The 11,362-nt window shown below is 44.2% G+C and overlaps 1 protein-coding gene across 5 annotated transcripts in view; it reads right to left on the minus strand.

Moving 5' to 3' along the window:
- The window catches only part of kcnma1a (potassium large conductance calcium-activated channel, subfamily M, alpha member 1a), a gene marked incomplete at its 3' end in the record, with an annotated part of 130,894 nt that extends 123,313 nt beyond the window's left edge, over nt 1–7,581 (minus strand). For all 5 annotated transcript variants that reach the window (XM_084561382.1, XM_084561379.1, XM_084561383.1 and 2 more), the window contains exon 1: nt 7,080–7,581. In XM_084561382.1, the coding sequence (XP_084417508.1) occupies nt 7,080–7,370 (291 nt within the window). In that variant the 5' untranslated portion in view covers nt 7,371–7,581. The remainder of the gene's footprint in view (nt 1–7,079) is intronic.
- Nucleotides 7,582–11,362: the final 3,781 nt, after the last annotated feature.

Here is an 11,362-nt window from a genome sequence, read left to right on the forward strand (position 1 = left end):
TGGCCTGATATATGGCCTCTCCTTGTCTGTGGATTAACATACATCAGCAAGGCACACTACAGTTGTCCCTAGATGGCCATCAAATCAGGCCTGGAGAATTAGGGATTAGGGCCCAGAAAAGGAAGGCTCTCCACTGAATAATAACTCATGAGTCACGTATTCCACCCGAGAGAAGTATGAGAGGAGAAAGTTAGTGATGCTGAATATTGCGAGTTTGTAAAAGCTCACTTTATGACCACCGTGTGTTCTTAAAGTGTAACATTGATTCATCTCTGATTAGAATTTAAAAGATGACCGAGATTAGACACACATCCTGCGCCACTGTGGACCGGATATCTTTGGAAATCTGACAAACACGGGGTCAACTTCGTGACATTTTGAAGACAAAAATAACCATTCAATCAAACGATTACTGATTGTGAAAATAATCATTAGTGGCTGAGAAGAGAGGCCGGCGACAGACATTAGAGCTGTGATGGAAACTGGTCACGCTTTGCCCTGGGACAGCTGTGAGGCACGCTCACTCCCCTGCAAGTGTCAACAACACATGACAAGACACATGCAACTCAACAGCTGGCCACAAGAACATAGTAGTCCGCCTATACACATTCCTCAGATGACATCAAAAACTAAGCAGCTGTGCATATGTACAGCCAAGCGCAGCAATTCCTCATCAAACGCTCCTTGTTGTCCGGTCATATTCAAGCGATCGTTTGACAAGATTTGGGTTTCTGAGCTGGGACGAAGCGGGCCGAGCCGGGACGAGTTAGGCCGAGGTTAGTGAGAGCGACAGCTGATGGCAGGGCGTGTGCTCTATGCTGCTCTGGCAATATGCAGCTGGTCCGTTGCCAAGCACGGGGGAATACACAGGCTCACAACAGCTCCTCTCCGCAGGCACCTCAGCAATCCATTCCACTTAAAGGTAAGCGCACTGAAGAGTGTCCCGGCATACCTCGCTCCCTCTGCCACAGATTGTTTTTTCCTCGTCACAAAAAGCGGCATAGTAGCCAAAGACGCAGACGCACGCAAAGACCGAGGCAGGCTTCAGCCTCGGTCTTTGATTAATTCCTCTGCAATGAAAGCCGAGCCTAGGAGCATAAAGATCAATAACAATATTAAATTATGGAAAATGCATTACGATGATTTAAAATTAACCAAAGACGTCATATTTAATTAGAGACGACCATAAGATAGATTTTCCCTTATGGTTTATGAAACAAATGTAAACTAAAGGAAGTTGCTATTCTGCTATCCACACCAAATGCGCCCTCGCCCTTCCACTTTATCATCACATCACGCAAGCAGAGTCTGGCCCGCAGTGAGGAGAACCAACACATGGCGCATCAAACTCTCATTAAATAAGATGAAACTTTAATGATCCGATGATTGCCACGGGGACACCTTGCTGGTGCCGGCAGCAAACACACTGTACATGTGAGACATATGCTTGATACAAATGAGGACAAATGGGAAAAGTTCCAGGAGTAATATTTGTTAAACAGAAATGCACCAGTCAGAAAGTTGAAAATAGACTTTTTACAACATCAGATATCGAAATAAGAGCAGGTGAAATGAAAAGAATCATGAGCTAATGCATTGCATCGAGTCAAATTTGAATACAGAAAAAGACGTGTCTCAGTGCCCATTTCCTCTCATTCTGTGAAAGTCCAAATGTAATTTAATTTGCGTAAATTTAATAGCTAGATAATGATGCAGTTGTCTTTTGTCATTACAAAAATAGGCCAACATAGTGTATATCCGGGGGGGAAAAAAATTTTATGTGCATACTAATTGACATGCAGAGAACACACTGTACAGAATTCAGTAATGTCATCCAGATTAGATTTGGGCAAAGAAAAGCAAATGTCAAGAGTCAATTGCACATTCAGAGCAGAGCACGGCGCTCCATCGCTCATCTTGTTGAGCTGTTTGGACAGAAACAATTGTACATTTCTGATGGCTGCTGGCTCTAAAGTGCACATATAACGCTGCATGTTGCACCTTAGGGGGATGAGGGGGAGGCGGAAGATTCTCCGTGCTGTAGCTGCATCAGCTGTTGTGCTGAGGTGAGGTGGGAAGTGTATTTTTTTTAGCCTTCATTTGGTATTTGGTACATACGGTCGCTCACCTAAACGCAGTGATACAATGTGTAGTATGGGCCTTGGATCAGCTTGTACCGCAGCTGTCAGCTCGTGTGTAGCTGAGGTGAAACCAAAGAGTCAGTAGTTTGTTGTTCAATCACAAGTTCACTACCAGCTCTTTGCAGCTCAAGCCCAAGCTGTGTTCTGAACACCTGTAGAGATTCTCGTGTGTAAAAAAACTGTAGCTGCCATAGTGAAGTCCATCAGCTACTGGAAACATCAGCTGTTAATGTATATTACCTTAAAATACAGATAATTGCACTTGAACTCATCAGAAAGACTACAGGGGCTGCGTGAAAGGAAATACCGTTTTATACCAGCAGGTGGCAGTAGTCCACATTAACGTTCAAAAAGGAAAACCAGTCACTATTAGCTGTTGAATGATACATTTTTTTTTACAGTTTATACAGTCTAGATCAGGGGTGTCAAACATACAGGTCATGGCCCAAAACCGGCCCGCCATAGGGTCCAATCTGGCCCGCGGCATAAATTTTCATAAAGCGCAACGTTCCAATAAAAGTAACCGCTATTCCTAATTTTTCCACTAGGGGTCACACTGTTTTAGTCAGAGTTGTGGACGTAACGACACAGAGAACAAAACTAAACAGGAGATGGAAGCAATGCTCCCAGATTGCACTTTTTCTTCTTAAAAATTTTCACGTAGTTCATAAAATGTTTTGTAAAAGGACAGTTCACTAAATGTAAACATTTTTATTATGTACTACTTTTTCTTTGCACTAAACAAAACCCTTTGGATCAAATTGGGTTTTATGCGGCCCCTGAAGTAAAACGAGTTTGACACCTCTGGTCTAGATGATTATGATTTGCGTTTCTGAACAGCTATTTGAGATGAAGATGGAAAAAAAAAAAAAAATAGCTTTTTGTTTAGTTTTACTTTTTTCATTTCTCTTCTTGTGCTCTAGCAAATTTGATCAGACGATCAGAGTGACCTCTCTCACCGCTGACTCAACATGCTGAATCGTCCGACAAGCCCTGCAGAAGTCCCGCACCTTGTTGGCAACTAGTCCCACACCACAAAAAAATAGAGCCAGGGCCTTCATTTTAGACGTACAACATAGTAGTAAAATTTGCTGAGATGAACCTGCTGCCAAATTAACACATGCAAAAGATTCTTCTTTTAAATATCATACCATCAAGTTACAACAAAAGGCGGGGGAAGACGGCCTACAGAGCACAAATACTAGGTGAGTTAGTGAACAGCAGAAAGCAATGTTTATGTCAAACGTAATGTAAAATAATGGCATCGTTTAAATTATAGATTCAGCACAAGTACATGGAATAATTTAAGTGATATACTGTACGTGCACACACACCACTGAAAGGTCAGAACACTGCTAAATTTAGGTGAATTATAAAAGCCAGGCGTGGTACTGAACCAAGAGCGGTTTATTGCTGAGCTGAGCCAAATGATCTGACTCACTAAAAGCCAGAATACCCTTCACTAATGTGACTATTAAAAAACAAATACAGTGTATTTTTATACGTATATACGTGTTTACGTTCTTCTTATATCCTTCTAGTGCGATGTGTTACTGGGATTGTTCGTGTTGGTTTATATCCATAGTAAACTGCAGCTTGAGTTAGTTTAGTTTGATAAGATATTCAATTTGAACTGTGAATAATTGGATTTCTTTCCGAGACCATATCAAGTATTTCTCATTTTTGACTAATGCCATGTTTTCACAGAGCTGTTTTCTCCGCGAGAAGCCATTCATGTTTGAATAGAGAGACTGGTGCCACAAAGCCTCTACACTCCTCCTCCCCACGCATCCCAAATAACAGACGCGTCATATAAGAACTCCTGGAGGTGGCGTGATGCAGCATGGATAACTAAACCATTAGATAACTATGCAGCAGTGAAGCTGCACCCCGCAGAAAACGGCACAAAAGCGTTCAACGAGGCTGTAAGACCACAGAAGAGGGGGAAACGGAGCAGGCTTGTATGCTAAGCCTCGCTGGATTGCAGTGGTTTCCTCCACTTCAGCATGACTGAGTGGCTGTGCTTACATTACTCTCGGTCGTGCATATGCATTATGACGGTCTTGAGTGGGTATTTTCCTTAGTAGGAAACCCCTCTTTTAGACTGTGTGTGAAGTTTCAAGCTGCAAAAACAGAATGAAATTATGGGCCTGAGAACTTGTGCTTGGGGGGGGGGGGACTGAGGGCAAAATCGAATTACAAAAGTGACCAATATGGGATCCGAGCAAGCCTGGCAGATAAATGATGCCATAAATGTAGCCATTATATCACAGTGCTAGGAAAAAATCAATATAGAAATGTGTGTGTGTTTTATTATTTTAGGTTGCTTTTTAGTCCACCCTGGAGACAGGGCCAGACCAGATTGTCTCATTTTAGAGATTATCTCAGGTTTCTAGAGCTCCTGACCGGTTCCTGTGCCTCCTAGATGCATTTATTGGCTTTACAGCACAGTGCAGTCCGGTTTTTCAAAGGTTGCACATTTTGCTCTGCTGCATCCTTCCCATCTCTCCCCATCTTCCAGTATGATTCTTTGACCCCTCGCTTACAGTCCTGACAGTGAGGATCGGCATTTAAAAGAATTAGGATGCAGCCGTGTGTCAGCGGAGGACACGACACGTGCAATGCAACACCGGCTCACAAAACCTTCATCACCCTCACACCCCCTGTTTCCACTTCCTCCTGTGTCTCTCCCTCAGAGTTTCCACCTCTGTTTACTTGCCTCCGATTCCAGGTTCCTAGTACTGCCACTTAAAGCCGACCACCCGTCCGCTCCAACTATGCATCCTGTTTCTGACACATGCCAACTTAGCTGGCTGCGCTAGTCAGCTGAACACAGATCCAGTTTCGCCCCTCTTAATACTCCTAACAAGCCTTTTCCCTCCTCAGCCAAGTGTCAAGCCTATCAAAGTCACCTAACGGGTACGACTCCGCCGCCCCACACGCGGCAACACCGAGAGGGAGAAGGGACTAAGGGATACGCGCAGTAATTTTAGCCGTTTCTCCTCATTTACGAGAGATGAGATGCAACAAGATACCTGCCACCCGTCGCAAGATGGATACCTAATTATATCTGCATGGCTAATTTTCATCACTTTCCCTGCAAGGGAGCAGGAAGCATGAAGGAAGACATATGGTTTGGTGCCATTTCTGATACTGGGATCCATAGGCATAACAACATGACAGGAGGGTGACAGCCAAGCGACGGCCTGAATAGCAAGAATTATCTCGAGGTGCAAATGAAAGCCGTTTAGATGGGACAATATTTTTTCCAAGAATACCTTCCAGAGGCCTGATTTTATTTCAGCACTTGTATCATGTAAATACCTGCTTGTGTTTTTCAGCTTTGCCAGTTGCACAAGCGGACAAAATTTAAAAAATCCTTTTTAAAGCCAAGATGCAACTATTAATATCTGTTATGGCTTTTCTATGCATGCGTGAGAATAGACCTGATAGATGAGGTCGAAAGCATTAAAAAACTATTCAAATAATCTTTCATATTTTAACTTATATAAACATCTCCTAATTGTGTATTTTAAATAATTAAACGGTCACCTAAAATTCTGCCAGATTGAATTCATGTATTTTTAAGAATCCTTTGTGGACACCGGAGTTTAAAAAAATAATTTTGTGACAATAAATTTATCATGGTGTCTTCAATAAGTCATGTTTCTGCAGAAAACAACTAGTCGCTACCCAGTGGCATGTGTACACACACAAGTGTTTCTTGAGGTAACATTAAACTTTGACACAAAACAACCAACACAAGAACGGCTGAAGAATTAAGGATGTTTTCTGCATTTACTACCAGCCAGGGGTGTCGTCTCTCCCACCTGCCTTTCTACCAAACGGAAATGGAAAGAAAAGGGTCAAGGCATGACAAGAATAGCAGGTCATCCGTTTGAATTTGCTTCAGTCAAATCATATCAAGGAAGAGGAATATCACTCTCGCTCTCCCTTTTTTCCGTCCATCATCTGTCACTTCATCCTCTTTTCAACCCATTTCTATTTAACGCCACAGACTGGCACGCTCACTTGACATTACCAGTTTTTTTTTTTTTTATCCTAAATATGAACACGTCTCCTCGTTCCAAGCAAACGCTGTGAAATAAGCCGTGTTTTGCACACTCGCAGCAACATTACCTTTCAGCTGCCCCCTCTGTTCAGCCAGGGGACCACTTGCACGATACAGAAGTGCGTGAGTCAGGCATGGAGCGGGCTTTCATATTACGTGAATCAGCCATGATTCATCCACCCCAAGCAAAGCAATGGGCAGTCACCCTTATTATCCTATTTCTATATTAGTCCTGCAGACAGGTTACCTTCATTAGCCCACAAAAGACGCTCAATGAGCAGCACAAACACATGGATGTTTCCATGGAGTTCAAATTGCACACTGTGAAAAGGACAACCTCGATGTCATTGGGCCTACGTGAGAATTCCTGCTGAACTTCATTCGGTCTCACATTGTGGAATGATTTATTTGCATGGTTACGTAAAACTAGTGTATGGCCACATGGAATTATTACTTTTTATGCCAGAAGTTGGGAGCTGGTAGTGTGAGGACACTCTGGTGCATTTTGAAGCTAAATAAACTGAAGGAAATGGTCTCCTCTTGTCCCGCTTGTAACTGTCATGCAACATCACCCCCTCCATTCAAGAGTGGGAGGAAGTAAACAGCCAAAGGACAGTAGCCATCACGAAGCATTCATTCCACTGACAGTGCAGTGGGCACCTAATATTTCTGTACTGGGTGCAGAGGACACAGCTAATAAGGAAGCCATTAAACTCATGTTTTGTCACCTGCACAGTGATGGCCATTACAGAACAAGAAGTCAGGCCAGTGTCTGAGACTTATCTGCAGCAGTGTGCATCAGTGACCGGGGGTTTATAAAGAAGGAAGAAAAATAAAACTGACTGTTGACAGAGAATCAACCATACCTTGGGTTTAATGTTGCAGTGGCAGCAAACAGTCCACAGATATTTGAGGGTCCTCCACAGCAGGATGATGAAGAGACCCCCAAAAAACGTCACCATGGAGGAGGCGAGGAATGCCCACCACATGCGCTGTCCATTATTGTCGCATGGCACCTCAGACGAGAACGGGATGACAACGTCTTCCATCTTGGATATCACGATTGAAGAGTCCGGATTTATATTATTATAGATATTGCTTGTCCTCATAGAGCTGTCGCTTCCATGGGGAACCGTGCCATCTGCCTCAGCTAGCATTTAGGAGCCTTGGAGAGCCTGTGCCAGCGTCCCCAGCCCCACTCACCAGCCATATTGCTTGAAAAAAAAAAAAAATCCCCCTCTTTGCTGTAGATTATGCTCACCCACCCGATGGAGTCTCTTTTCTGTATTTTTTTTTTTTAATATGAACTGCTTATTCGTGACAGCGTGAGGCACTGCACACGCGAACCTGACCAAAATAGCGGGTCCTTTGAGAGAGGCATTTAAATCCGCAATAATGACGAATCTCGGGCGCTTCTCACTCTGAGGGGCTTTCTGGCTCTTTCACGCCATATGCCATGGTAGAGACGGCGTCGTTTGCAGCCGTCGAGGGCTGCCAGTGATATTTCAGGCAATGTAAACACAGCGGCAGAGAAAAATTGTTGCAGCCTGTTTTCGGCGAGGCGACCTCCCCTAGCCGTCTTCCATTCAGGGATCCTGTCGATTAGCGGGCGGGGAATCGATTTCACTTTCTTTAAGCGTCAGTCGACTGTGAACGGCTCGCAACGAAGCGAGTTACGAGCGTTAATCTAGGCGCCGCAGAGCCGAGACACTACATAACATCGCGGGGCGTCCCCGTTGTCAATTCTGCGTAAAAGGGACTGGCGCTCGGTTGGATGTCGCTGTCTCCATTCGGTCCCCTGCAGCCCTGGCACGGAGCGGCCAGCTGAGAGCGCCTGTCAGATCCGTTCCAGAGGAGAGCGGGGAGATTTACAGGTAGGAGGGCGGAGCGAAGCGCTAATAATAAAGATGGACAGAGGGCAGTACTAGCGCGACGACGTTTATTCCGAGTACCGACCAGTCTCCGCTGCTTGGCTGTTTTAGAAGAGGTTGGCCACAACTGCGCCTTTGCGTCTTTGTTGCACGCCAATGACGCACGTCGCAAAAACGGACAGGAAAATGGACCATATCGACCAGTCGTAAATTTAAGGGTTGTAGTTTACTATATAAACATCAAAGCAATGATGAGTCCCCACAGGAACCTTGAAGTCGATCTAAAAAGGGCAACTCTGTCTCTGTAGGGATATTATTGTACTGGGTTTTCATTAAGGATAGTGCTCCCCCTTTTTCAATTACTGAGTCTTTGGCTCTAAATCCATGCGTGATGGGCGTCCATGGTTTCATTTTGAAAAATGAACTTGATTAAAGGCCCCACACATGGACAGGCACACACAGAGAGAGAGAGACAGAGAATGGAGGCCCTTCCTGGTCAGTTACTGTAATATGCTTTACACTTTGAGCTCACATATTAGGTCGAAAACAGGTGTGGATTGGCGATGAAGCCGAGGCATGACCGGCAATAGTTTATGGACGCACAGTGGATGCCCTCAAGTAACCAGACAGAGCGAGAGATATGGGAAAACAGCTGGCTCGGGGCCCTGAATAACCACTGACCCCGTGAGCACCAGACCGGGCAGGTGCACAGCCACCTGTGTCACAAGGCTCTAGTAGGTTGGTGGCAATAAACTCCCATTAATCTGTAAAAGTGTTTCATATGATAATAATAATTATAATAATCCTTCAGGTAAGCGACAGTGAAATAACACGCTTCAAATGCGTTCTGTATGATTGCAACATAGAGATTAACAAAGAGCATAAAAGGGAACATCAGTAAGTGCTCAAGCACATTTGAAAAGTAAACATTCCAGAGTGCGAACAAGACATGTGATACAGAGACCATCATGGTAATTTATTGTCCTGGAAATATTGGTGCTTCCACAAAAATAGCTTTGAGTCTTTTAACATGGGGTGGCGCTCGAGCCGTGACACAGGAGTCGAGGCAATCGCTAAATTATACCACTTCTGAGTTATGACTGTCTGTGCAAGCATTTTGACTGCGCATAAAACAGATGCAGAGCAGGCCAACACTGCTATCTGCCACTGGGTGAGTGTATCAAATATGAGTCACAGACAAACTCCAGCAAGTTTTTTTTTTCTTTCCAGTCAAATCAAAACCAGGCAAGAAACAATGAGGTTTTTAAGTTTAAGGCACAGCTCTGATGCTATAAACATTGCAAAGCTTGATGTGTGTCTACCTCTGATCAGAGAGGGTTCAGGTAGCCAGATGATAGTTAGGATGGGCCTCCACTGTCAGATTTAGCTCTGAAGTTTTCCTCCTGCTGGTAAAATGGTGAACTGTCACATTAATGGCAAATAATGATGCATTTCTCAAACCATTTTCTTTCAGATAAAAATAAAATTGCTGGAACTAAAGTCAAACTTTACAATAATAATGCACATCAAAGCGATGTTAATTTATTTTGTGAATACACAGAATTGCAACTATGGCTGCAAAGGATCTTACTGTAGGCAGCATATAGCAATAAAGATTGCTTACTACCATACTCTGTGTACAACCTAATTCCAAAGCAAGAGTCTCCACAGAGGTCACAGAATGAGTGCATCAGCAGCACATGCTACAGCACATGCTTATCTTCCATTATAAATCTGGCTGGTGTTCGATGTTGGAGGGGACTTGAATTGATCATCCCCCCTTTAAAGGCCAGCTGTTGGGCGAGCGGTTCCTGCGGGACGGCAGAACTTCAGCCGAGGGGTCTCAGTGCTGACAGATGAGGAGATTAACATGAGAGCAGTCAGATGGTGATCCCGCAGGACGTTTGGAGATAGGGTTAACATGCTGGAGAACCAGAAGAACGCTGAACGGACAAATTCATCCCATCAAGCTTAAAGGCAGGAAAGACGGAAACATGCCTCCACTCTTCGAGATCTGACATGAGCTGGGAAAGGCCTTGGCTTGCCAGCTCAGACCACAAAGATCCTTCACTGTCAGACTTAAGACTTCTCAAGTTCAGTTGAGCTGTCAGCAGCTGTCTTGAAACAGACACCCCAGCAAGACACTTGGAGACCATACTCCTTTCTAAAACAGGCAAGAGGGGACTTGGAGGGCACAAAGATTTGGAGCAAAGCATAATGGACTTGCACATAACAGTACATCAGATTTAGAGTGTAATTAGTCACCAAAACCGTTCTCATCCCAGTTTCAAACAATGACTACTCTCAGCATTGTACAAGTACAAGGCCTGAGCTGCAGGCAGTTTGAGGCATTAGACATGGTGGATGTTTTGGAGACACTGGGTGCTCTCTTGCCCCAATGAACCTGACAGGCAGCTGGAGGGTGGTCATTCACTGTGACGTTATTGGCTAGAGGACCACGTGACCTCGGATGAGGCGCTCAGAGGAAACAACCTCAAGCTAGAGGCGGCCAATCAAGCAGCAAGCTCTGGAGTAGCTACAGGGTGTCCAACTGCATGGAAAACAAATCTCACAGGATGCTCGTCTAGGGAGTGTAGGCCTTTATGTTTGTTTATCGTGCTGGCATGGGCTTGATTTTAATGTTAAGAACTGACACTGATTACAATTAAATATATTTTAATATATATATACAATAAACACTAACTAGACAGTTCATTAGGTACACTAGTGAAAATGCATTTATATACTACAGTCCTGCATGAAATCATAGCTTTGTGAAGGTTGTAATGTTCAGTTTTTATTAAAATAAAGAAAGGAAGGTGGTATTTCAACTGTATGATCATTCTGAAGGATGCATTTTGTGGTGCTGTCAAACTGGATTGATTTAAAACCATAAAAGTGTCTCTTCAAGTGAACATTTTGTCCTCAAAGTTGTTAGAAGCAGGAAAAATGGGCAAGCGTAAGGATCTGAGCGAGTTCGACGTGGGCCAAATTGTGATTTTGGCTAGACGACTGGGTCAGAGCATCTCCAAAACTGCAGCTCTTGTGCGGTATTCGCAGTCTGCAATGGTCAGTATCTATGGTCCGGCTACAGGGTCACGGGCGGCTAAGACACTGATGCGCGTGGGAAGCGAAGGCTGGACTGTAAGGTCCGATCCAACCGACAAGCTGCTGCAGCTCAAATTACTGAAGAAGTTAGCGCCAGGTTCTGTTCTGATAGAAAGGTGTCAGAACACACAGTGCAACGCAGGTTTTTGCATATGTGGCTGCATAGCCGC

This window comes from Chelon labrosus (genome assembly GCF_963514085.1).
Source record: "Chelon labrosus genome assembly, chromosome: 15".
Lineage (NCBI taxonomy): Eukaryota > Metazoa > Chordata > Actinopteri > Mugiliformes > Mugilidae > Chelon > Chelon labrosus.